Consider the following 27,532-nt stretch of genomic DNA (forward strand, 5'->3'; position numbering starts at 1 on the left):
AAAGAGAGGATTCTGATAAACAGGCCTTAACATACAAGGGTAGACACATAAGGGTAGTAGCAGACCTATCCACTGAAAGTTGGCAGACCAGAAAGGAGTGGCAGGAAATTTTCAGTGTGATGAACAGGAAAAATATGCAGCCAAGAATCCTTTGTCCAGCAAGCCTGTCATTCAGAATAGAAGGAGAGAATGATTTTCCCAAACAAAAACTGAAAGAATTCATCACCAATAAACCAGCCGTACAAAAGATCCTAAAGGGGATTCTGTGAGTGAAATGTTGCAAGGACCACAAAGTACCAGAGACATCACTACAAGCATGAAACCTGCAGATAACACAATGACTCTAAACCCATATCTTTAATAACACTGAATGCAAGTATACTAAATGCTGCAATCAAAAGACATAGCGTATCAGAATGGATAAAGAAACAAGACCCATCTATTTGCTGTCTACAAGAGACTCATTTTAGGGGCGCCTGGGTGGCTCAGTTGGTTGAGCGTCCGACTTCAGCTCAGGTCACGATCTCGCGGTCCGCGAGTTCGAGCCCCGCGTCGGGCTCTGGGCTGATGGCTCAGAGCCTGGAGCCTGCTTCCCATTCTGTGTCTCCCTCTCTCTCTGCCCCTCCCCCGTTCATGCTGTGTCTCTCTCTGTCTCAAAAAAAATAATAAACGTTAAAAAAAAAATAATTTTTAAGAGACTCATTTTAGATCTGAGGACACCTTCAGATTGAAAGTGAGGGGATGGAGAGCTATCTATCCTAGTGAAAATCAAAAGAAAGCTGGAGTAGCCATACTTATATCAGACAAACTGGACTTTAAAAAAGGTTGTAACAAGAGGTGAAGGGCATTATATAATTACTGGGTCTATCCATCAGGAAGAGCTAACAAATATAAATGTCTATGCACCGAATTCAGGAGCACCCAAATATGTAAAACAATTAATCACAAACATAAGCAACCTTATTGATAAGAATGTGGTAATTGCAGGGGACTTTAATACTCCACTTACAGCACTGGACAGATCATCTAGACAGAGAATCTGTAAAGAAACAATGGCCCTGAACGATACATTGGACCAGATGGACTTGACAGATACATTTAGAACCCTGTATCCCAAAGCAGCAGAATATACTTTCTTCTCGAGTGCACATGGCACATTCTCCAAGACAGACCACATAATGGGTCACAAAACAGCCCTCAGTAAATATAAAAGAATTGAGATCATACCATGCGCACTTTGAGATCTCAATGCTAGGAAACTTGAAATCAACCTGAGGAAAAAGTCTGGAAAAGCTACAGAAGCATGGAGGTTAAAGAACATCCTGCTAAAGAACGAATAGGTCAACCAGGCAATTAGAGAAGAAATTAAAAAATATATGGAAACAAATGCAAATGAAAATACAACAATCCAAACCCTTTTGGATGCAGCAAAAGCAGTCCTAAGAGGAAAATACATTGCAATCCAGGCCCATCTTGAGAAATAAGAAAGATCCCAAATACAGAATCTATCAGCACACCTAAAGGAACTAGAAGCAGAACAACAAAGACACCCCAAACCTAGCAGAAGAAGAGAAATAATAAAGATCAGAGCAGAAATGAACAATATAGAATCACAAAAACAAAACAAAACAGTAGAACAGATCAATTAAACCAAGAGTTGGTTTTTTGAAAAGATAAACATAATTAATAAACCTCTAGCCAGGCTTCACAAAAAGAAAAGAGAGAGGACCCAAATAGATAAAATCACAATTGAAAATGGATTTATTACAACCAATCCCTTAGAAATACAAGCAATTACCAAGGAATACTATGAAAAATTATATGCCAACAAACCGGACAACCTGGAAGAAATTGGACAAATTCCTAAACACCCATACAGTACCAAAACTCAAACGGGAAGAAATAGAAAATTTGAACAGACCCATAACTAGTGAAGAAATTGAATCACTTACCAAAAATCTCCCAACAAATAAGAGTCCTGGACCAGATGACTTCCCAGGGGAATTCTACCAGACATTTAAAGCAGAGTTAATATCTGCTTTATATTTTATATATTATATATTATATATTATATATTAATATATTATACATATTATTATATATATATAATTATACATAATAATATATATAATATAATAATATATTATATATATTATTAATATCTGCTAATATTCTCAAGCTGTTCCAAAAAATAGAAATGGATGGAAAGCTTCCTGACTCATTCTATGAAGCCAGCATTACTTTGATTCCCAAACCAGACAGAGACCCCATAAAAAAGGAGACCTACAGGCCAATATCCCGGATGAATATGGATGCCAAGATTCTCAACAAGATACTAGCAAATCGAATTCAACAGCATATAAAAAGAATTACTCACCATGATCAAGTGGGGTTCATTCCTGGGCTGCAGGGCTGGTTCAACATTCACAAATCAATCAATGTGATACATCACATTAATAAAAGAAAAGAACCATATCATTCTGTCAATAGATGCAAAAAAGTATTTGACAAAATACAGCATCCTTTCTTGATAAAAATCGTCAAGAAAGTCGGGATAGAAACATCATAAAAGCCATTTATGCTGGGGTGCCTGGGTGGCTCGGTTGGGCAACCGACTTCGGCTCGGGTCACGATCTTGCAGTCTGTGAGTTCAAGCCCCATGTTGGGCTCTGTGCTGACAGCTCAGAGCCTGGAGCCTGCTTCAGATTCTGTGTCTCCCCCTCTCTCTACCCCTCCCCTCCTCACGCTCTGTGTCTCTCAATAATAAATAAATGTTAAAGAAAAAAAAATTAAAAACATTTATGAAAAGCCCACAGCTAATATCATCCTCAGTGGGGAAAACTGAGAGCTTTCCCCCTGAGATCAGGAACGTGACAGGGATGTCCACTCTCACCACTGTTGTTTAACATAGTGTTGGAAGTCCTAACATCAAAAATCAGACAACAAAATGAAAAGGCATCAAAATTGGGAAAGATGAAGTCAAACTTTTCACCTTTCGCAGACAACATGATACTCTACGTGGAAAACCTGACAGATTCCACCAAAAGTCTGCTAGAACTGATACCATGAATTCAGCAAAGTCTCAGGGTACAAAATCAATGTACAGAAATTGGTTGCATTTTTATACACCCATAATTAAGCAACAGAAAGAGAAATAAAGACACTGATCCCATTGACAGTTGCACCAAGAACCATAGAATACCTTGGAATAAACCTAACCAAAGATGTAAAAGATCTGTATGCTGAAAACTATAGAAAGCTTATGAAGGAAATTGAAGAAGACACAAAGAAATGGGAAAACATTCCATCCTCATGGATTGGAAGAATAAATATTGTTAAAATGTCAATACTACCCAAAGCAATCTACACATTCAGTGCAATCCCAATCAAAATTGCACCAGCATTCTTTTCAAAGCTAGAACAAACAATCCTAAGATTTGTATGGATCCACAAAAGACCCCAAATAGACAAAGTAATATTGAAGAGGAAAACCAAAGTGGGAGGCATCACAATCCCAGACTTTAGCCTCTACTACAAAGCTGTTATCATCAAGACCATATAGTATTGGCACAAAAAGAGACACATAGACCAGTGGAATAGAATAGAGACTCCAGAATTGGACCCACAAATGTATGGCTAACTAATCTTTGACAAAGTAGCAAAGAGTGTCCAATGGAAAAAAGACAGCCTCTTTAGCAAATAGTGCTGGGAGAACTTGACAGCAACACGGGGAAGAATGAAACTAGACCACTTCCTTGCACCATACACAAAAATAAACTGAAAATGGATAAAGGACCTAAATGTGAGACAGGAAACCATCAAAACCCTAGAGGAGAAAGCAGGAAAAAACCTCTTTTATCTTAGCCACTGCAGGTTCTTACTCGAGACATCTTCAAAGGTAAGGGAATTAAAAGCAAAAATGAACTGTTGGGACCTCATGATGATAAAAAGCTTCTGCACTGCAAGAGAAACAGTCAACAAAACTAAAAGGCAACTGACAGAATGGGAAAAGATATTTGCAAATGACATACTGGATAAAGGGCTGGTATCCAAAATCTATAAAGAACTCACCAAACTCCACACCCAAAAAACAGATAATCCAGTGAAGAAATGGGCAGAAGACATGAATAGAGTCTTTTCCAAAGAAGACATCCAGATGGTCAACAGACACATGAAAAGGTGCTCAACGTCACTCCTCATCAGGGAAATACAAATCAAAACCACACTGAGATACCACCTCACAGCAGTCAGAGTGGCTAAAATGAACAAATCAGGAGACTATAGATGCTGGCGAGTATGTGGAGAAATGGGAACCCTCTTGCACTGTTGGTGGGAATGCAAACTGGTGCAGCCACTCTGGAAAACAGTGTGGAGTTTCCTCAAAAAATTAAAAATAGATCTACCCTATGACCCAGCAATAGCACTGCTAGGAATTTACCCAAGGGATACAGGAGTGCTGATGCATAGGGACACATATACCCCAATGTTTATAGCAGCACTTTCAACAATAGCTAAATTAGAGAAAGAGCCTAAATGTCCATCAGCTGACGAACAGATAAAGAAGATGTGGTTTATATGTATAATGGAATACTATGTAGCAATGAGAAAGAATGAAATATGGCCTTTTGTAGCAATGTGGATGGAACTGGAGAGTGTTATCCTAAGTGAAATAAATCACGCAGAGAAAGATACCATATGTTTTCACTCATAGGTGGATCTTGAGACACTGAACAGAAGACCATGGGGGAGGGGAGGGGGGAAAAAAAAGTTACAGGGAGGGAGGCAAACCATAAGAGACTCTTGGATACTGAGAGCAAACTAAGGATTGCTGAGAGGTTGGGGGAGAGGGGAAAGTGGGTGATGGGCATTGAGGAGGGAACTTGTTGGGCTGAGCACTGGGTGTTATATGGAAACCAATTTGACAATAAATTATATTAAAAATAAATCAGTAGTTTAGGATAATGTAGATAAGTAATATTCTGGAAAATTAAATATTTTTAGGACACCTTGAAAAAATAAATTTATTTCCATAAGGTATGATTTAAAAAAAAAAAAAAAATTCTTAAAACCAGGAGCTCTCCACTGGACATTTGATCTAATGAGGACCTATTTTAATACTGTTGTGGCCAAACAAATTTATGAATATCACTCCAGCATAACATTTTCCCTGTAAATTGCATGTTTCCTTTTTTTGTTTTTGTTGTTGTTGATTTTTTTTGGGGGGGGGTTGCCTTTGTTGAGGCAAAAGAGTTGCCTTTACCTTTCATGTATAACATACAATGAACTTATTCACATTATAGTGTCAAGCAACTATCTGATTTGCCATTCCATTTATAAATTTATCAGAATGGGATACCTGAGTGACTCAGTCGGTTGAGGCTGATCATCTGACTTTAGCTCAGGTCATGAACTCACGGCTCGTGGGTTCGAGCCCTGCATATACTCACTACTGTCAGCCTGTCAGCGCAGAGCCTGCTTTGAATCCTCTGTTCCCCTCTCTCTGCCCCTCCCCCACTTGCACTCCCAAAAATAAATAAATATTGAAAAATAAAATAAATTATCTGAATCTTTCAGTTTGGAGATATAAATCATCCTGCATCTTTTCATTCCCTCTTTAATCTCTGCACCAGGAATGAATTTTCTCTATAGATCCATTATTGTTGATGTTTTTAAACAAAGAATGGTTTTAGAAAGTTTATTTCACTTCAGGACGTGTATCACATGGGAAAGACACTAAGATTGCTTGAAATTTCAATTACTAGACTGCTGGCCAGGCTTAGTCACTAGCTAAATGACTTTGCTCTTACACTCTGTTAGCCCCTGGTACAGTTAAAATTTGTGCTTTAGCAAGGCACAGCAGAGTACTGTATATGTGGATCTTTGAAGGTGTGCCTAAATGTTAAGTCTATAAATGCTAGACTTAGAGCATGTATACTTTGTGTTTGTGTCCTTATAAAGATAAGATACATATTAATGGCTCTTAGACTTTTTCTTAGTAATCTGTGAGTTCATTTCTCATGTGTTTGGTGGGGAAGAAGTGTCAGTGTTACACTATAATTGTTTATATACAGAGTTGTAGTATAATTGCAATCTGTATTTTGAAATTACCTTTTGTTTTTAATAGCTATTACAATGATTAACTGATTTAAAGTCATTAATAGTAAAAAAGATTTGTTAGATTTCTTAAAGAGCCAGAAACTCATGGATCTTTGATCATTAAAAATATATTTGCTAGGGCGCCTGGGTGGCTCAGTCGGTTAAGCGTCCGACTTCGGCTCAGGTCACGATCTCGCGGTCCGTGAGTTCGAGCCCTGCGTCAGGCTCTAGGCTGACGGCTCAGAGCCTGGAGCCTGTTTCCGATTCTGTTTCTCCCTCTCTCTCTGCCCCTCCCCCGTTCATGCTCTGTCTCTCTCTGTCTCAAAAATAAATAAACGTTAAAAAAAATAAAAATAAAAATAAATAAAAATATATTTGCTAATACTTTATTCGTAAGTCAAAATGTTAAAGAAAACACTTCTAAAACCTTTTAGTATTGATAATTCTGAACAAAATCGGGAGTTTTAAAATGAAATCCCATGTGGACATCACCCATCTTTATTAGTTATTCATGTTTGTCATTCTTAATTGAAAATACTCCTTTATTAATAAATAGCATTACTACTGTGTTTTGGACATATTTTCTTATTTTTGCTTAGTATAATGCATTGCAAAAGAATCTGTTAAAGATGCTTTTGATAAATAGAGGATTGTTATTTGGAAAATACTTTTTTTCTATAAAATTAAAATTGTTGAATGTATTTTATCTTCTAGTTTGAAAATCTGTCAAGCATATTGAAGCTTCCTGGTAAAAAGACGTTTAATAATATGGATAGAGATTTTTTAGAAAAGAGAAAAAAGGATCTAAATGCATATTTGCAGGTAAGTCCTTGTTTATTGTTACTCATGGATTTTTATTTTAATATAGCGTATAGATATAGTAGATTTTTCTTTATTAAGTAATGTTTTAATATAATAGTGGAATAGAATACCACCTTTGAGTAGCATGTCCAATGTGACATGCAGTCTGCTCAGTAATTTATCAACATTATTTCTCTGTTTATTGACAAAGAAGTTTTCTGGACACTGAGTGATCAGGATTTTGTGTGTTCAGGGTTAGATGCATACACCTATCTTTTCTACATTACTGTAAAGTCTAGGTGTTTGATGGTACATGAAACAGTTTAATGTTGCCAATTCAGTGGATAGTAGCTCTTCAAGGTGTATCCAAAGCTAGCAGATTTTCATTCCTGATAAATGCTTCCTATGGTCCATAATGAGTCTAAGGCTTCTAAAATTGTAGGATAGTTCAAGAGAGGAATAGATTCAAGGGACTGTTTCTGACATGTAGTATTTTAGATTTACAGATTTCTGTCATGAAATAACAAAATTTGTCTCACAAGTTACTTACCTCATGAGCTGTTAGGACTCCCCGAAGTAACTTTGTTTTAGACATGGGTACCCAGATGCCAGATATAATAATGATACTACATTATAGTTCTTTATTCCAATGAATAATTTGCAAAGGTTTACTAGTAGACCCAGCCTCAGCCCAGGTATATAATGTTCTATTGTTTAGATCCCCACTCCATCCTCTAGAACAAGGACCAGCAAATGGCAGACTGCAGACCAAATCTAGCTCACCACATGTTTTATTAAGTTTTATTAGAAAACAGCTATCCATTTAGTTTATTATCGTCTGTTACTGCTTTTACATTACTACAGCAGAGTTGAGTAGTTTCAGCAAACACAGTGGGCCACAAACCTGAAATAATTACTATATGAACCTTTATGAAAGGTTTACTGACCCTGCCTTAGTATGTAGTGAAACTTAGCTAATGCTATACTGGATATTTTGTTGGGAAAGTTTCTCTCTCTCTTACACATTTATAAAAGCATTTATAAGTTCAGTTTGGTTTATTTATAACCATAATTGTAATTCCATGGCATTATTATTTCCTGAAAGGATAGTAAAAACATATAATCTCTTACTATTTACCTTTGTCTTCTGACTTAAAACTGAACATCAGAAATGATTGATATGACTCTTGTCAAACATTTTGATTTTTTTAATGTACTAGCTTTAATTGTGTAAAAATCTATATCAATTATTAGATATAGAAGATAACTACCTTCTTCCAAGTCTGGCTCCTTAAATGAATCTTTTAAAAGTGGCTGTACCGTATATATTGTATCTAATGAACTCAATGTATGTCAAAACCTTCCACTGAAGGAACTAAGTAGTAGGTTATGTCATTAACAGTTGTGAAGGCTGTATTTTGTTTTCGTGCTTCTTTATGATGCTTCAGAGTTTTTATTTGGATTATTTTATGTACTTTCTATTAATATTAACATTAGAATTAGAATGTGAATAACATAATAGTTTACTGTTGTGGATCTTTATAGTGTAAACTGTAAAGCCTGAAAATGGACTACTGGAGTCTCCCCTTATCCATGGTTTTACTTTCTGTGGTTTGTTATCTATGGCCAGCTGTGGTCTAGAAGCAGAGATCGTCCTTCTGACGAATTGTCAGAAGGTCATTAGTAGCCTGATACTATGTCACACGCATATTGTCATTCACTTCACCTCATCTAATCATGTAGGCATTTTATCATCTCTTACCATCACAAGAAGGATGGGGACAGTAAGATATTTTGAGAGAGAGACCACATTCACACAACTTTTGTTAGAGTTTATTAGAATTGTTCTATTTTTAGCTGTTGGTAATCTCTTACTGTGCCTGATTTATAAGTTAAACTTTATCACAGGTATGGAGAGGGAGGACTACTGTGGTAAATCCATTCAGACAGCTTTGACATTAGATGCACTGAAAGTCAAAAATAGCACAATGAGAAAAATAGGCACCAAACTGTTAATGATAATAGAATTATTGATGACTTTATTTATAAACTGTATATTTGTGTTTTTTAAAGCACAGAATTAAAATTCTGTATATTCTTAACTTTCTAGCAGATAAAATTATAGACAGGAGTAAATTTCCAGTACCATATCAATACAAGATACCATTTTTTTCCTGTTAGTTACTACTAACTCCTGAAATGATGAAAGCATCCCCAGCTTTGGCTCACTATGTGTATGATTTCCTTGAGAACAAAGCCTACAGTAAAGGGAAAGGGGATTTTGCTCGCAAGGTAAGCAGACTATTACACTGGTTTTCTTTATAGGTCCGTTTTCATACTTTCTTTTTAAATAAAACAAAATAAATTTGTATATGTATGTTTTAAAACCAGAAAATTTTCTTAAATACTTCGTAGCATGTTTATCTTCTATGCTTTAGTAAACTTACTATTGATAGTTATTCCTAATAAGTATAAACTCCTGTTTTTACATGTAGATTAAAGTCTAACAGGAGCTTGAAAAAAAGAAAAAAGATTTTTTGAAATAATGCAATAAGGAAGGTTTACCTGAGATAGGTCACAAGCTTTTCAATAACTTGAGAAGGAACTTTTACTGGGAGGAAATGTCTTATACATGGAATAAGGGTAAGAAAAAATGTTAAATAGTTTACGTTCCCGAAAGTATTTATGTCCCTTGAGTGAAAACTTTATTATTTTAAATGCCTTTCAAAGAATATGAGCCGTACACTTGGAATTAGATGGTAGGTTAAGACAATAAATGACTACCGAAATTGGGCAAGATTGTTTAGTAGGTGAGAATACAGACTTTGGAATTAGTCTTTGGTTTAACTCCTTACTCTCCCATTTACTAGCTATGACTTGGAATATGTTACTTCACCTTTTGGTCCTTTAGTTTTCTCAAGTAATGAAGACGTTCTCATTTTGAAGCGTTGTACGAATCAAATGTGGTACTCCTTGTGTTATAGCACCTGGTACATCAGTAACCTCGGAATGAATGTTGGTTCTTAGTAGTAGTAGTGGCAGTAATAACAGGAGAAGTCACAGCACTCGGGAAAGCTGGGTGAATAATGTGCAGGAACTCTATATACTCTTGCAACTTTTTAGAAGTCTCAGATTATTTCAAAATGAAAAACAAAACAAAACTCACAACCTCCCTGCCACTCCTTCCCCCCACCCCCACTGAAAAGACTCTTTTTTTTTTTTTTAGAAGATGAAGAAATTGGTACAAAATAAGTAAAAATTAAGCATCAGAACTTTTATGATTAATCTAGGGTGTTGGGTCTTAACGTCCAAGTGGATGTTAAGATTTTTAAGTGGAGTGTTATAATAACAAGCTCCATATTATGTACCTTACAATGTCGGAAGGAGGGGATGTGGTGGGATTGTCTTTGTATTTCATGATTGACATGATTGAGTGGAAATTTCAACTCTGAATAGTTTTATTGTCAGTAGAGATTCCTTCTGGTGTTCTGTCTTTTTGATGTTTACCTTATATGCTCTCTTAAGATTGTATCAATTTTAAGATAAACTAATGAATTGATGACAGTTTTTTTGAGATAAAAGAAACATTACATCAGATCTACCCAATTCTTTTAAAAATTTTTTTGACTTTATTTTTAAGAGAGAATGAGACAGGGGTGCCTGGGTGGCTCAGTCAGTTGAGCGGCCGACTTCAGCTCAGGTCATGATCTCGTGGTCCATGGGTTCGAGCCCCACGTCGGGCTCTGTGCTGACAGCTCGGAGCCTGGAGCCTGTTTCGGATTCTGTGTCTCCCTCTCTCTGACCCTCCCCCGTTCATGCTTTGTCTCTCTCTGTCTCAAAAATAAATAAACGTTAAAAATAAAAAAAAGAGAGAATGAGACAGAGACAGAGACTGAGTGCGAGCAGGAGAGGGGCAGAGAGAGAGGGAGACAAAGAATCTGAGTCTCCAGGCTCTGACAGCAGAGAGCCAGATGTGGGGCTCGAACCCACAGACCGTGAGATCATGACCTGAGCTGAAGTGTGACACTCAACCGACTGAGCCTCCCAGGCTCTCCTACCCAATTCTTTTTTTTTTTTTTTTTAAATCTTTTTTTTTTTTAATTTTTTTTTCAACGTTTTTAATTTATTTTTGGGACAGAGAGAGACAGAGCATGAACGGGGAAGGGGCAGAGAGAGAGGGAGACACACAGAATTGGAAACAGGCTCCAGGCTCCGAGCCATCAGCCCAGAGCCTGACGCGGGGCTCGAACTCACAGACCGCGAGATCGTGACCTGGCTGAAGTCGGACGCTTAACCGACTGCGCCACCCAGGCGCCCCTACCCAATTCTTTTTTATCAACCATAGTAGCGTCTGTGTGTGTGTGTTTGTGTAAAGCACATATATGTTTGTATATCCAAACAGCTATGTGTCACTTTTTAAAAATATTACTACTGGAGTTTAAAGATCCTTCCAAATCATTTCTGGAAATCCTTAGTAACATACATTTTTGATATATCATGTTGGTAATTACCAAGTTCATCTTGACCTCTTTTAATTGGCAAAATAATTTTATGCATGTCAAGAATTAGAGGTTTTTCAGCTACATATCCTTTTTGGCTAAATTATAATTTAATATTTTTTCCTTAATTATATTTCACTGGACATTAAATAGCTATTAGAGAAAATCACCTGCAAGCATTTTATCCGTGGCTCTCAGAGCTTGAGAAATAATACATTATAACACATTAACTTGGTCACACAATTTGTCTAGCCTTGCAAGACATGCAGGCGATTCCTAGGAAGAGATAAGTAACAGTCTTCCTTTATGCACACAGTTATCTTTCTTCCAGTTTATTTTATTTTATTTTTTATTTGTATGTCAGTTATTTATTTATTTATTTATTTATTTATTTATTTATTTATAACATTTATTTATTGTTGAGAGACAGAGAGTGTGAGCAGGGCAGGGCAGAGAGACAGGGAGACACAGAATCTGAAGCAGTTTCCAAGCTGTGAGCTGTCAGCACAGAGCCCGATGTAGGGCTCAAACCCATAAACCGCGAGATCATGACCTGAGTGGAAGTTGAACGCTTAACCGACTGAGCCACCCAGGCTTCCCTATTTTTATTTTAGAAAGAGATAGCATGAGCCACGGAGAGGGGAGAATCTCAAGCAGGCTCCATGCTCAGTGCAGAACCTGACACAAAGCTTAATCCCACAACCCTGAGATCACAACCCAAGCTGAAATCGAGAGTCAGATGCTCAACCGAGTGAGCCACCCAAGCACCCCTCTATCCAGTTTTACATCATGGTATGAGGCATTTTAAGCTATAGTTAGGGATCTAAATTTAAGTTAAAATTAATTTGTGTTGTTACTGATACACATATCTGAAGTGATAACGAATAAGCAACATTTTTGGTAAGTCAGGATACGTGTACATTTATGATGGCAATCCATAATTCACTCCTCTGCTTGGTAATTTACACATTTGTTTGTTTGTTTGTTTGTTTGTTTAAGCATGTTTTAAGAGATATCTTGTTTTTGGAAACCTTGTCATAAGTGATGGACTCTGTTTTTATGCTTCTAAAATTCTGTTTTTTTCAGGATTAGGCATCAGAATCATTTGTGGAGGTTTTTCCATCCCCCTAGTTTATCCATTCCGCACCCCCAACACAGATGCTTGGACTTTACCCTCAGAAATTAAAAAGCAAAAAGGAAGAAGGATAGAAAAATAAGTGGATTCTGTAGGTCAAGGATGGTGCACAGGCAACTATTTATAATTATTAACTAACTCATGATATAGATTTAGGTTCTGTCTTTTAAAAGAGTATCAGTGATAGTTTAGTGTTAAGATAGCATGAGGCTACATATATAAGACCACACAATTTTACACACAAGGGCACATGCACAGAGTGAGTTTCATCTTTTTATCCTTTTTACTTCTGTATCTGTGTACCAGTGGTAGTGTTTTTCAAATCCTTCTTCATCTTTGATTTTTGTCCTTTGGTTCTCCTCTGACTTGTTCTTTTGTGACAGTGTCTCTCCTGAATGTTACATATTCCATCAAGCATATCTGTAGCGCTATTGGCTCAGTTTAATCCAAGGAGTAACTAAAAACTCCCAGTTATTTTACAGTTCTCTTGAAATTCACTTTTTGCTGTTGTTTATTAATAGTACTTATTTTATCTTTTCTAGTTTTTCTTAATGAAAAAATCATGAAAACATTAGAGTAAAGGAATTTTGTCTGCTTGAACTCATCTCTTAACATTGTGCTGTGTTCCTGAAGCAATGGAGTTCGTTTTTTTTTTTCTTTTTCTTTTTCTTTTTTCTTCAGGGAACATAATTTGTTTCTGCAATAGTTTTCATGCGACTCACATTTTCTGGAAAATATTCTTTAGTTTTTTGTATGACTTTGGTTTTCTGTCCCTTTTTTCTTTTTTGTTTCTATTAAAAATCTCAGTACCATATGTAGGCTATTTTGGTTTCTAGATATTTCTCCCTTTCTTAATTGAAATTATCTAACATTTGTACAATCAGAATGTCAATTTTAATGCTTCCTAGCCCTCTGGAGATTATTCCTTTTTATGTTCCTCATCACATTTTCTTTTATACTTCTTCTATTCTGTCTTACTAAAGGATTCCATATTCCCTGTATAGATTTAAACATTATGTAATGTAATCTAAAACTTATTTAAAAAAAAAAAAAAAGATCTTAGTTGTTAATTACTTGAGCTTTCTGCTTATTTTATCTAATTGTTTATTTTTCAGTGTTTCCTCAAAATGTCTATGTTATTGTTGCCTTGAATTGTAGCAGAAGTACATTGTGGCTAATTCCATTTGTGTTAATTTCTCTTTGGGAATTTTTTTTTTTTTTCAGGATTTCCTTAATAAGGCAGCCAAACTTAGTATCTCTAACAGTGTATTTTATTTTTATATAAGCAAAAGCTTATATTTTCTAGCAATAGCCTCATCACCCCCAAGCTTTTAATCATATTTGTGTGTGAAAATACAGCTTTAAGACCATACATTTTGAAGACAACAGTTCTGTACTTTTAAAATACAATGAGATATTATAGACTAGAAAATGATTGCATTCTTCTTGTGTATTGATTCTGTTTTTCCCACGCTTCTCAGTTAAGTAACAAATCTGATAAAATGAAGTCATGGTATGATATCTTTTCCCCTTAGATGGACACTTTTGTAAATCCACTTCGAAATTCTATGAGGAATGTTTCAAATGCAGTTAAATCCCTCCCTGATAGCTTGGCAGAGGGAATGACTAAAATGTCAGACAACATGGGCAAAATGTCAGAAAGATTAGGCCAAGACATAAAGCAATCATTTTTCAAGGTAAGAAGATGTTTTCAGTAATACCTACAGCAAACTATTTTTAAGTTAACTAAGATTTATTGAGCTCCTGCTTAGATTTACCTTATTTCTTTTCAGAAGTCCACAGCCTTCTAGACATATAGTCTTATAAATAATAAAAAAACTAAAGAGAATAAATTCTTATCAGAAATGGATACTCTATAATCCAGTCATTCCTCAAGCTCTGCTGTGGTAGAATTGTAAAAGCCAGTAATGTTAACATTATTTATACTGTTATATTCTATTATGCCGTTTTTATTTTATGATGCTATTAAATTCTAAAACAAAGCAAGTAAGCGCTATTGTGCGAATTAGCTATGTTAGTATTCATCAGGAAACATAAAGCCTAATTTCTCCTGATTCACATGATCAAGTGGCTAGATCAGAGGGAGGAAAAGTCTCACAGTCATCTATCTCTGAGCCCATAACTTATTTTTATATACCAGTGAGTGGTATTAGAAGAGTTTCCTAGGAAACTTTTTCATTACATTAGCAAATACAGGTAGCAGACCAAATAGGTTGTTACTTTCTCATTTATACTTGTTATTATTTTGACCTACTTGTTTAAGGTTATGATCAAGACTATAAAGAAAGGATGTAACTATTAGAGTTTTCTATTTGTTAGATCATGTGTCAGATCTAACTAAATATCTATCATATATATACGTATGTATGTATATTTAAATAACAGAAATTCATTAAGAGACAACTCCTAAAATAATGTGTATCTCAATCCATACTTTTCTATTTATTCTCATACTTTCTCTGATGCTTTATCTTTGTTTCTAATCATGGGAACATAACGCTAACACTGAAAATGAGGATTTTCCAGTGCCATTCTTGCTGATAACTACCCATATGACTTTGTTCAGAACTCACTGAGCTTTTCCAGGTCCCTTTTCCTTACTAGTAACATGAAGGGGTTATAGGTAATCTTGATGATTCCTGTCATGCTGACAAATGATAATTTGTCCATTTTCCCCATAACTTATATTATCTAACAACAGGTTAATTCATTTTTTAAGCTTGTTAATATACTGTTAAGCTCCCTATGGTAAAAGAAAGAAGATTGGAATTTTGTTCCCTGGCTGTGCTACGAACATTTGGTTTTTAAATCATTTAACCTTTCTTAGCTTTAATTTCTTCTAAAAAGTATAGGAGTTTGACTAAATAATCTCCCCTTCCAACTCAAAAGTCCATTTTTTCTTTTAAAGGAAAAAATATCTTTTGGCAAAGAAGTAATCACACTTTAACATTTGGTTTCTAATTGTAGATTTTTAATACTTTTTAATACTATGTAAATTTTGCTTATGTATTGTCCCCAAAATAAAATTAAACACTATTATTATGCTTAATGCTCATTTTGATTGATTATTGTATCGTGTTCTTTCACTGTCTTCTTTAGTGTGTTTACTTTGTTGTTTTTTGTTTTTGTTTTTGTTTTTAAACGTTAGGTGCCTCCTTTAATTCCGAAGACTGATTCAGATCCTGAACATTGTCGGGTCTCAGCTCAACTTGATGATACTGTGAGTTAATTTTGTTTTTGGTAATACTCAACTGTAATTGAAATCATACTTGGCAAATCTTTTTAACTTTTTAACAAAGTATAATATGTATATCTATCAGTAATGTGTATATATTGTATGTGTTAAGTTTGATGAATTCTTACAAACTGAACATGTCCATGTAATCACTCTAAACAAGAAACAGAATGTTAATACCCCAGAAAGCCCCTAATGCTCTCTTCCTGTCACTATCCTCTCCCCACCAAGGATAATCACTATCCTGACTTCTACCCTGCTTTTATACTTTATATAAATGAAACAGTAAGGTATGTACTCCTTTAAGTCTGGCTTATTTTGCTCAACATTGTGATATTCTTCCATGTTGTTTTGTGTGATTGTAGTTTCTTCATTCTTGTCGACCTACAGTATTCCATTTTGTAAATATAGTATAATTTATTTGTTGTATTATGAGTAGTACTCCTATGGACATTCTTGTACATGTCATTTGATTAAAAAATTAAGTACACATTTCTGTTGGGTCTATACCCAGGAATGGAATTGCTTGGTTAGAGGGTATTCATAGATTCAGTTTTAATAGATACTGTCAAATAGTTTTCCACAGTGTTCGTGCTGCTTACACTGCTACCAGCAATGCATGAGAATTTCAATGCTCCATAGCCTGCCAACAGTCAATATGTTACGTCTTTTAAATTTTAGCCACTCGGGTTGTATCTCATGTGGGTTTCCATTTCTCTGATGACTGTTGAAATGTTGAACCTTTTTGCATATGTTTATTGGCCATTTGGGTGTCTTGTCTTGTGTGTCTAGCTCTTTCCTCTGTTTTTCTGTTGGCTTGGCTGTCTTTGTCTTTTTGATTAACAAGAGTGCTTTATATAATCTGAATAGTGGTTCTTTGTTAGATATAAGTATTTGTGTATTGTGAATATCTTCTGATTTGTGTCCTGTTGTGTAATGTATATATATAATCTGTGCCTACTGAAAGGTCACAGAGATCACCTATGATTTTCTTTAAAAATATTTTTTATTTTATCATGGAAAAATTTAGATTCCCCATTCATCTAGGATTGATTTTTGTGTATGGAATGAGGGTAGGGGTCCAGTTGACCCAAGCACCATTTAATGAGAAGGCCCTCTTTTCCCATGTGTCCTATATTTCTCCCTTGTGACAAATCAGATTATCATATATGTTTGAGTCTGGGCTTTGTATTCTGTTTTCTTAGGCAGATTTATTTTCAAGTTACAATTACCTCCCTTCAGTTTCACATTGAAATTCTTATAATAAACTGTATTAAAGATAATCTATTATTTGCTTTTTAAAATTAATTTTAGAATGTTTTGTTACGATTTATGCTGGTATAATATCCAAAACATCATACCTTCTGTTAGAGGTTTTTACAATTTAGGTATTTATTAGAATTACCATGTTGTTCCAAACTTGTGAGTATACTTGATTAGAGACTAGAGCAATATTTATTTTACCTCAGGAGTGAAATTGGTCTCTTTCCCCACCAGCCATGCCCCTCACCAACCTCAGCCACCCTTGTTTGGTTTAGCTATGAGTTTTCGACATGTGAAAGGAAAGGTGCACTAAGAAAATGTTGACAGCATGACAGTGAAAAATATATAACTCATGGAATTTCCTAAAGATTTAAGTTACAACATAGATGAGGAAATAATTAGAGTATGTTGGTGATGAAAGTATTATAAAATTACTGGCATTTATGTGCAGTTTTATTATAGTTCTAAATCTTTGCTTTGTATGTATTTTTGGAATCAAAACATTCTAGTTGCATTTACTTTTTACCTTTTTTAAAACTTTTTTTAACTTTTTTCTAGTTGTCTTTACTTTTACCTTTATTTTTATACCATTAATTGCATATTCCCATAACAAAAGTGTACAGATTTTTACTTGTTAAAAGTTAAAATTTTAGAAATATAGTGAAATATGCCTTTTGTAGTATTAACTTAGCTATATACTGGATTTTATTTCAGCTTCTTAGAATACCTAAATACAGACAACTCACTAACAAAGGAAAACATGTTATTTTGTGTAGATTGTGTTTTGTTCTATTAAATAAGGAGAAATGTTGAGAATATTTTGTTCTCTTGTAAAAGATGCTCCAGAAAATAGGCAAAGGGAATAGCATTTACCTTATCAGACTAGTACAGACTCTACTAAAAGTAAAAGAGCCAAATTTTCTCTTCCCAGGACTTCATAGATTCACTTTAAGAAGTTTTTTTCTCTACCACCGTGGAATTGTAGGGTTGTGAAATTTTATATTGTGTCAAAATGACTGTTAAAAACATATATTTTATTTTATTTTTTCAATATATGAAGTTTATTGTCAAATTGGTTTCCATACAACACCCAGTGCTCATCCCAAAAGGTGCCCTCCCCAATACCCATCACCCACCCTCCCCTCCCTCCCACCCCCCATCAACCCTCAGTTTGTTCTCAGTTTTTAAGAGTCTCTTATGATTTGGCTCTCTCCCACTCTAACCTCTTTTTTTTTTTTTTTTCCTTCCCCTCCCCCATGGGTTTCTGTTAAGTTTCTCAGGATCCACATAAGAGTGAAACTATATGGTATCTGTCTTTCTCTGTATGGCTTATTTCACTTAGCATCACACTCTCCAGTTCCATCCACGTTGCTACAAAGGGCCATATTTCATTCTTTCTCATTGCCACGTAGTACTCCATTCTGTATATAAACCACAATTTTTTTATCCATTCATCAGTTGATGGACATTTAGGCTCTTTCCATAATTTGGCTATTAAAAATATATATTTTAAAAATTAGACTGAAATGTTAGATTATGAAGACTATAATACAACTTGTTCTCTGATGTCTGAAATAGTGGCAATGATTTTGTAAAAGCAGCAGAAGTAGCCATTCATAATAGATAGGTAACTCAAACATTTTTTTATTTCTTCCCATATTTTGTCAGGTGGATGACAATATTCCACTTAGAGTAATGCTGCTTCTTATGGATGAAGTGTTTGACTTAAAAGAGAGGAATCAGTGGTTGCGAAGGAATATCAAAAACCTACTTCAGCAGCTTATTAGAGCCACTTATGGTGATACTATTAACAGGTACCAGGGTTTTTTGTTTTTTTCTTTTTTCTTTTCTTTTTTTTTTTTCATCCCTTACAACTGTTCTTACTTAGCTTTTAAACTTGTACTTCTGGAAGTAGATTGCTCAACTTTTGTAGGAGAATTTTCATCTCTGGGCCTTTTATGATCATTAAAACAGCCTGGTGTTTTTACAGATAATTTACATACAAACTAAGTTGCTTACTCCATGAAAGTAGTGTTTCCTTATTTTATATATTTTCTAAAATTTTCACCCTTACTCATTTAAATTTCCTTACTTTCAGAAAAATAGTTGACCATGTTGATTGGATGACCTCACCTGAGCAAGTAGCGGACTTAGTGAAACGTTTCAGGTATATCTTAAGACACAGTCACTTCTTTCAGGTAGTACAGTGTTTAGCATTGTTATCACTAATTAACTTACACTGCTTTTCTTTGCTTTGTTTTCTTCCTTTTTGATGAACAAAAAGACTTGAAAGAATTATAATAAACATTTGTTCCATGGACCCTTTGTCTGTGTTTCTTTAAAAGCAGAATTGAAAAAAGTGTTATAGAATAATCTTTAAGATACTGGTTACATTTTATCATAGTAATGTGACTTGAAAATAATTGAAATCCTTGATTTTAAATGAAAATTTTAAAAAAGTACGTACATCTCTGGCTCTGGACTTATTATTAACTATTTGAACCTCCGAAAAGAATATAAATCAAGAGCAGTAGTACTCCAGTTCATATGTTCATCCTACACAAATACCCTGCGCCTCTCCTCTGTGCCTAGTAATTTGCCAGTCATCAGGACTGAGATAAAATACAGTCCCTTTAAGGAAAGCATGGCATAGTCCAGAAATGAACCTCTTTTCTAAAAGTGAAAGATAAGGCATATTCATGGCATCATGTACTTTGAAGTAACAGAAGCAAGAAAGGAGCTGTCAATATTGAACCTTAATTATTTGCTTGGCACCTACTGCTTTATGTACACTTTCTGATTTTTATCCTATTTTATGAGATACGAATTTTTGTCTCCATTTTTTATTATGTGGAAACTGAGGATTAGAGAAGTTCAGCGGCTTGTCCAAAGGCTCACATGCTGTAAAGTAGGGAACAGCAAATTTCTTTAATCTAAAGCTGAGTTTCTCCTCCCTACCCCACACTGTTTCCAAAAGTCTGACCACCTGCTATGGCACATGTACATTCCATTTCAGGGTAGGGTAGTGATGTTTACTCTGGAGCACTGATTCCCAGCCTTGGCTGCATGTTGGAATCACTCGGAGAGCTTTAAAAAATAGTGATGTTTGGGTCCCATCTTAGGAGCCTAACTTACTAATTAATCCAGTAGAAGGCCTAAACATTAAGATTTTAAAGCTCCCATGTGTTTCTCATGTTCAGTCAAAGTTAAGAAAAACTGCTCTGGGAAGTCTGTCTCCCTCAGCCCAAATTCCCAGGTGGAACCTTAGGTATTGTGCTCAGTTCCTATCTTTGGCCTGTGAATTGGAGAATAGAAATCAGACACACCAAGTGAGGGAGAATAGGGTGTGAATGTGAAAGGAATGTTGTAAAAAGGCTAGCTGTAAGTGTGTGTGCAGGATTGGTTCAAATTGGCTAAGTTATAGGGGCACCAAGGGAGATTAACCATAAGGTATCCAAATTCAAGATATTATGAGGTTGTATTTGGATGAGATTTCATTCTCATTGAGATCAGAGGCCTACTTTGAGTTTAAATGTAGTCGCCTATATATTCCATTTTGCTATCTTTATCACTTGTTAATGTTTGTAAGTTATTCTAGGGCAGAATTCATCTGTTACTTTTCCAATGTATATCCCTTTACACTTAAAATTGAACCCTGCTCTTAGTTACTATTTGTTGAATATCATACATCTATAAAATTTCATAATGTTTCCACTTTCTGTTAACATTTGTGTCTTCTGTAGAAAATTGGAATAATTGTGCTAACTTGTATCATTTGAAAATGAAAGTTTTTACAAGATTTATTTGATTTTCTTAAATAGAGATGCCTTTTGGCCAAATGGCATTTTAGCAGAGACTGTTCCATGCAGAGATAAAGCTATTCGAATGAGAACAAGAGTTGCAGGAAAAACTAAATTACTTTCAATTATGCCAGGTGAGTGAACATGTTTGATAAAAATCTTATTAATTTGTAGTTCTTCTGAATTTTTGGCATTGAGCATGCTGGTTTAGCTGCCTTTTGATTATATTAACTACCAGTTAATGACTTGCCGTATATCAGCTATTGTGCTACGCATTTCTCATATATTCTTTACTAATTCTCATAACAGTATTAAGAAGCTAGGCACTGTTAACATCACAGCTTTCTATGGGTGGAAACGGCAGCTCAAAGAGGTTAAAGAAGCTACCCCAGGTTCAGAGCTAGTATAATAAGTGACTGTTCAGCTTCTGCTCTGTGCTCAGCAACTGGAAAAGCCACTACTTTCAGTCATGAAAAATAGTGGTGCTTTTAACCACTTCATTTGCTACCTTGAACCATTTTGAGAATAAAGTTGATGATAAATATCCTGTGTAACAGATGAAAGGGCTAATAAAAGAACATGAAATGTGAGGTTTCCAGGAAGAATATTTGTCCTACTTCAGAGAAAAAACAAATTCTTTCAGAGATTCCTTTTACATAGTAACAACTGTTTGGTCCATTAATCTCTATTAAAACATGATTCCAAAGAAAGTATACATAGTGGCATTCTGTTCTAATTTGCATTACTTTAGAACACTGCTATCTCACTAACTTAGACTCACTTTGTCCCCATTTTGACTTCTCTCAACAAGAGAGCCTATGTCATATGAAAAGCAGTTTTGTGTGACTGGATGGATGTTTGCTTCCTTCTTTAGTTACGAATATCTTTGAAAATACTTAGATATTTCTTCTCCACATTTTAATTATGAATATAGAGAATGGAGAAGGAGTATTTGTGAAGTTCTTTAACATCATTTAACGTTTTTTTTCTCTTTGTTTTTCTTTAAAACTATATTTTCATCATAGATTTAAAAATCTCTCTTCCATCGGTTAAGTTGGAGTTCTGCCAAATGGTTATTAATTCTGCCTTATAGATTATACTATTGCATTTGGAGAAAAACAAATCATAGAAATAACATCTTAGGAAAATAGAAATAAACAATAGCTTAGGATGAAATATTATTTAATGTACTATTTATTAGTAAACCAGTTGTGCTGTAGACTGAATTACATAGCTGAAAGAAACTTTATTGCATTTGTTCAGTAAATATTTATTAAGAGCGTATCATGTGCCACACTTTCTTTGCATGAATCTCTGCCTTCTTGGAGCTTGCATTTTGTTAGGGAGACACAGGCAGAAGGCAGAGCAATAGAGAAAAGCCAGAATGTGAGCTCTTGGTGAACGCTGAGGAGACCAGTAGTCTGGTGAGTTGCTGTTGTGAGAGGAGAGGACACTTGTGTGAGGACTCGACGGAAGTGAGGGAAAATACAAAGCTGTATGTTTTTATATATACATAATCCCTTACCTGTTTTTAATACATTCATAAGCCATTTGCTTTAAATTGTATAGTACTCCTACTTAGAGACATACTTTTTGGAAGTTGTATGTTTCTTTTGAAAACAATTACATAGCATTTACTGCTATTGGGGTCCTGATTATAAATCATTAAGGATAATCATACATATTCCCTTACTCAGATATCTGTAATAACTTCACATTGCCTAGGAGTAAACTCCAAACTTGGCTCACTCTGGTAGCCACAGCACTTTTTTCCATTCTTCCCTCCACTTTTTTTTTTTTTTTTTTCCCAAAGAATCTTAAAATTTAGCTGAATTGTAGCGCTCCCATTTTTTGAACCTGCCTTCTTTTTTCCACTTAGGGCTCATTTGCTCATTGCTCTCTCCACCAAAAGTAAACCATCATCTGTTTGTGCCTGTCAACATCCCGCTCAGGTAGCAAAGTCTACCCCACTCGTCACTTCCACAAAGAGAGCCTTTCCTTGTTGTGTACCATGTGAAATTCTCCCCTCTGTAAACATCTTCATACTTATGGTATTTTCATGGCACTTTGACCATTGCAAGTTTTTTGAGATCAGTAATCAGCTTTCGTACATCATTTCCTTATAGTATTTCTCACTGTGCATTAGATACATTAAGACTGTTTGTACAGTGTTTAAGACTTTGTGGATTACTTTTCACATTATTTCATTAAAGTTCTCTAAATTCCTACAGTTATAAGAGTTTGCTTATTGTAAATCCCCATTTCACAGATAAAGAAACAAACCCAGGATGGGTAAGTACCATATAGGTATTAAGGGATTCTAACTCTAATGTGGGGTTTCTGAGTCCAGATGCTGATTTTTCCTTTGCTTTATCATCCCCAGTGTCTAGTAAGTAGGTGGCTGCCTGCAGATGTTTAAATTTTAAGTCTCAGTTATAATATGTAGCCAAAACACATTAACTGAATACCTCCTGTATTACTCAACTGTGTATTTAATATACTTTATTTAACTTAGAGCATAGTTTAGGCCTTGCGTTTCCTTTATATGAGTAATGAATTATGTTTATTTTCCCCCTCTTCATTTAGATGAGCTGAAGCACATTATTGGGGCTGAGACAACACGGAAAGGTATTCTTCGTGTTTTTGAAATGTTTCAGCACAACCAGTTAAATAGGAGAATGGTTTATGTCTTCCTGGAAGGCTTTTTGGAAACCTTATTTCCACAGTATAAATTTCGTGAACTTTTCAACAAACTGCATTCACGGTCAAAGCAGATACAGAAATATAAACAGAAACTTCAGACTACTCAAGCGCCTTCTTTACAGAAAAGGTGACACTCCAATCTATGAAGCTGGTGTTCATTTTGTCCAAGACTAATAATATGGACAGATCTTCTGGGGCTTAACTCATATACTGTTGTGTCGCACCAGTCTTTCAGTGTCTCAAAATAGATTATTAATACATCCATAGGACTGTGGTTCTTCTCATCCTCGTCTGTAATCCAGCCACTACCAAGAGAGATTTCTGTGTCTTAAATGATTTGGTGCATATTTTTGCAGCATTGAGAGGATACTGCCCCCTTCTCAAGCAAGAATGACGTTGGTCTCTTCCATTTCAGCCTAATCAGCATTCTCCAGCAATGACAAAGTGCCAGAATGTATATACGAAAGCTAAGGAAAGCACAAAACAATGGTTCACAGATAAACTGGCTAATTTGTTTAACACTGGGAAACTGAGCAGTGTATGACTTGGAGGGATTTGTTTTTTGCGTAATAATTTTATAGGTCTTTATCAGAATTTTGATATAATGTGGATTAGCCAGGCGAATGATCCTTGCAACATCTGCTTCAGGTCTGGGGAAAGTGACAGGATGCCCTTAAAGTATGAAGTAACCTTATATCCTAATCACAGTTTTGTGACATAAAATAAAACCAATCAAAACCAGAATTTGATTGGATTTGTTATTCATTGGTATAAAACAAATTTTAATTGATTCTTATGTGCTTTGGGGCTCTATTTTGCTCTTATGGTACTCAACCATAAATTTTCTTCTGGTATTCTGTGTGCAAAAAGAAGCATATAGTGGCATTCTCACTTAAGTTTCAAAATTATTACAGGTTTCTTTATCTTTAAGAGATTATGGATTATACAATAGGGAGTATAATCTCTTGAAAGAACTGCCAAATACATTGTTGTTTTAAAAAATATGGAAATTAAAAAAAACACACTCTTGAAAGTTACAATATGATAATTTTAAATTGTGTGATCTAGACATACCTTAGGCGATTGCAAAAGTAGCAAATCAAAGGATTAAATGAGCTTAGTAGTCATATGTAAACATACAAATTCTTAATTCTATTACTGTGTATATATGAAAATAAATAATGAAAACAGAACTATAATATTTTTTAAAATATGCTTTTATTTATATTTTGCATAATGTAAAATTCTACTAAATAAAGCGAGTTGGCAAAACCCCTGGGTGTATACATTTAAATCCCTAAAATAATTTTATACCAACAACAACAAATTACCTTTTCCAGTTTTGGAGCCTCTGCATTTCTTATAGTTTCTCGTTCTCCATTTGTCCATCTTGGAAGTCTTCATATCCCTTGTATGCAGGATTTCTGCATAGTTTTAAATACTTACACTGACTAAGGGTTTGGGTATGTCAGCATTTTTTGTTTTAAAAATACTTAACACTACAACCTTAAAATAGTGAAGCTACTCATCAGACCACTGAGCCAAGATCCTGGTATTAAAAGAACGTCTGGGTGCTTAAGATAAAGGGACAGAGTATCAGTATCCCAGTTATTTGGGAGCTTTAAGATTGGAACAAGATGTTACTGTCTTGTTTTCACTGAGGTCCTACTTACAGAGTGAAGCCTAATAACAGAATAAAGCCTTCCTTTAAAGCTTTATAATAATAATCATATTTATTAATGATGCTGTTGTGCATACTTACAGTATGCATATATTCAGTATGTGTTGCATGTCTAAAGAATTACATAAATGAAATCCCTTTCATTGCAACTTGGAAATGAGAAAAGATCCTTATTGACTCTGATGGAAGAAATAGTATTTTTTCTTCTCATTGTGTCTCCCTGCTGAGGTCCCTCCGATGCCCCAGGCTTTCAAAGTGAGGATTTGTGAAACACGTCTGTGGGAAGCATCGGCATGGCCACAAGTGCAATGATTTTCAAATATACCCTTGCCCATTTCAAGTATATTTTTGACATAAATAAGTCTAAGAGTAAACAAGAATTCATGTAAGAGCCTAGTGTGTACCTGTGAAAAGCATTTCCAGATAATGTGAGGAATGTTGGCCATCAACCAGGGAAAGAAAGGTCGTGCAAAATGGCAACTTTTCATAACAGAGCCCTGCAAGGTAACTGCAGTCATACCAAAAACTATATGAGTAAGTGGGTTTTTAAAACAATTTTTGTTGAAAGAGTTTATATTTCAGAAGCAGAAATGTCAAATGGTAGAATCTATGTAAATGGCTGTGCGTCTTCTCCACGCACATCTGTGTTTTTACATCAGAGAGAGCTGTGGTCATGCTAAAATTAGAGATACGTTTTAATGACTTGGTCAAGCTGTATGTAAAATATTTAATCCATGTCAAGTACAGTGTACTACATTTAATAAAGTTATTACATTTAATGCATTTATTGCATATATAAATATATACCTAAAGAGGCTTTAAGTCTTCGGATATTTGATTTTTGAATGTGTTTTTAAGTCAGTGGTGCCTTTAGGCAAGAACCTTCAAAATTAATCATATTTTGTTTGGGTTTTCTGATTTTTCAGGTAACATATAAACTATTTAGAAACCGTCACTACTAACTTCTAGTTTATTCACCTAAATATTGATTGTATGATTTAAATATAGTGCTTAGCTGGGCATTTCCTACGATTAGGGTGTTCTGAATAGTTGCTGAAAAATTGTGCCATTGACCAATGGATGCACTTGGTTAGCCTTAATATTTTTGTTAAAAAAAAAAGTTAAAAACTTTCTTGTATATTTCAGTTCGCTCATTTTAAGTTTGTGCTGCTGGTGTTTGGGGGAAAATCAGTTAAGTGCTACCAGAAAGTGTATCAATTTTTTAAAAATTAAGAACAATATAAATTTCACAATTTAAAATTTTAATTTTGTGCAATATTTTCATTTAATGCATGTGTATTTGAGTAATTGTAAAATAAATGAATTTTTAATGTTTGGAGATCTAGTTTAAACTGTTTCTTAACCCAACAACTTACATTCCGTTGTTGCTGCATCCTTTTATTTAAGGACTTGTTTTAAAAGTCTTTTTTGTCACTCCTTGTAAAATTATTTTGTTATTAGTAAATTTTGCTTATAGGAGCATGGCTCCTGTACTACAAGGGAAGAATATAAAGAGCACATCTTAGTATTATAGTTGTTAAAAGATAACTTGTGCATATCATTGTACAGTAAATGTCAACTGTGTGCCTAACCTATCAATACTTTCCTTCTTTAACAAAGAAGAAACAACAATCAGAATGTCAGTTATTTTTATTGAACTAAAAGGAAGATTAAAGTTTTTATTTGGTTTGCGTTATGTTCTGTCCATTAGAAAATACTAATAAAGTATTAACAAACCTTTTTGTTGAATTTATTTAGTAGTGTTGTATTTTTATTACTTAAAAAAAAAAAATGCTTGTTCAGTGGTCTTTTAGTGTCTGTGTATATTTTCCTTTCTTTTCATTTTAGCAACCAGGCAGTTCAAGTTCCAGATTGATAGAAGAGCTGTTGAGTGATTACCGACAACTAATTGAATTTAATATTTCCATTTTATGGGCCAAGTAATTTACTACCATAATGTTAAGGAAACTTCATACAAAATTAGAAAGTCATTTCCTCATTGAGAAAGATCTATAATAAGTAATCCATTAACAGTTTTTATTTGATCTCATTTTTAATTCATAGTCTTCCTAATATTTTAGATGTTTCAGTTCTAAAGGCAATAGACTCAGTAGTCAACGTGGCCATGTCTGGGTGGTCATAATATTCTCAGTCTTCTTATATTTGTGTAGACTTCTCAGACATCAACTGTGAGTACTTTTTCCCTACTAGGGACAGGCATAGCATTTGTTAAAGTGCACACTGTAAAATATTGGTCCCCTTTACGATGTTTCTGAGCAGTAATATACTTCTATGTAA

At 34.8% G+C, this 27,532-nt stretch overlaps 1 protein-coding gene across 6 annotated transcripts in view; it reads left to right on the top strand.

The window, feature by feature from the left end:
* The window catches only part of SNX13 (sorting nexin 13), a 136,380-nt gene extending 109,393 nt beyond the window's left edge, over nucleotides 1–26,987 (top strand). For 4 of the 6 annotated variants that reach the window (XM_058724897.1, XM_058724898.1, XM_058724899.1 and 1 more), the window contains 8 exons: nucleotides 6,811–6,918; nucleotides 9,079–9,189; nucleotides 14,067–14,228; nucleotides 15,701–15,772; nucleotides 18,719–18,864; nucleotides 19,149–19,217; nucleotides 20,872–20,984; nucleotides 23,437–26,987. In XM_058724897.1, the coding sequence (XP_058580880.1) occupies nucleotides 6,811–6,918; nucleotides 9,079–9,189; nucleotides 14,067–14,228; nucleotides 15,701–15,772; nucleotides 18,719–18,864; nucleotides 19,149–19,217; nucleotides 20,872–20,984; nucleotides 23,437–23,684 (1,029 nt within the window). In that variant the 3' untranslated portion in view covers nucleotides 23,685–26,987. Of the gene's footprint in view, nucleotides 1–6,810; nucleotides 6,919–9,078; nucleotides 9,190–14,066; nucleotides 14,229–15,700; nucleotides 15,773–18,718; nucleotides 18,865–19,148; nucleotides 19,249–20,871; nucleotides 20,985–23,436 lie in introns of all 6 variants that reach the window. The other 2 variants (XR_009260426.1, XM_058724901.1) reach the window with 2 other exon arrangements.
* The last annotated feature ends 545 nt before the right edge of the window (nucleotides 26,988–27,532 follow it).

The sequence above is a fragment of the Neofelis nebulosa genome, chromosome 4, assembly GCF_028018385.1.
Source record: "Neofelis nebulosa isolate mNeoNeb1 chromosome 4, mNeoNeb1.pri, whole genome shotgun sequence".
Lineage (NCBI taxonomy): Eukaryota > Metazoa > Chordata > Mammalia > Carnivora > Felidae > Neofelis > Neofelis nebulosa.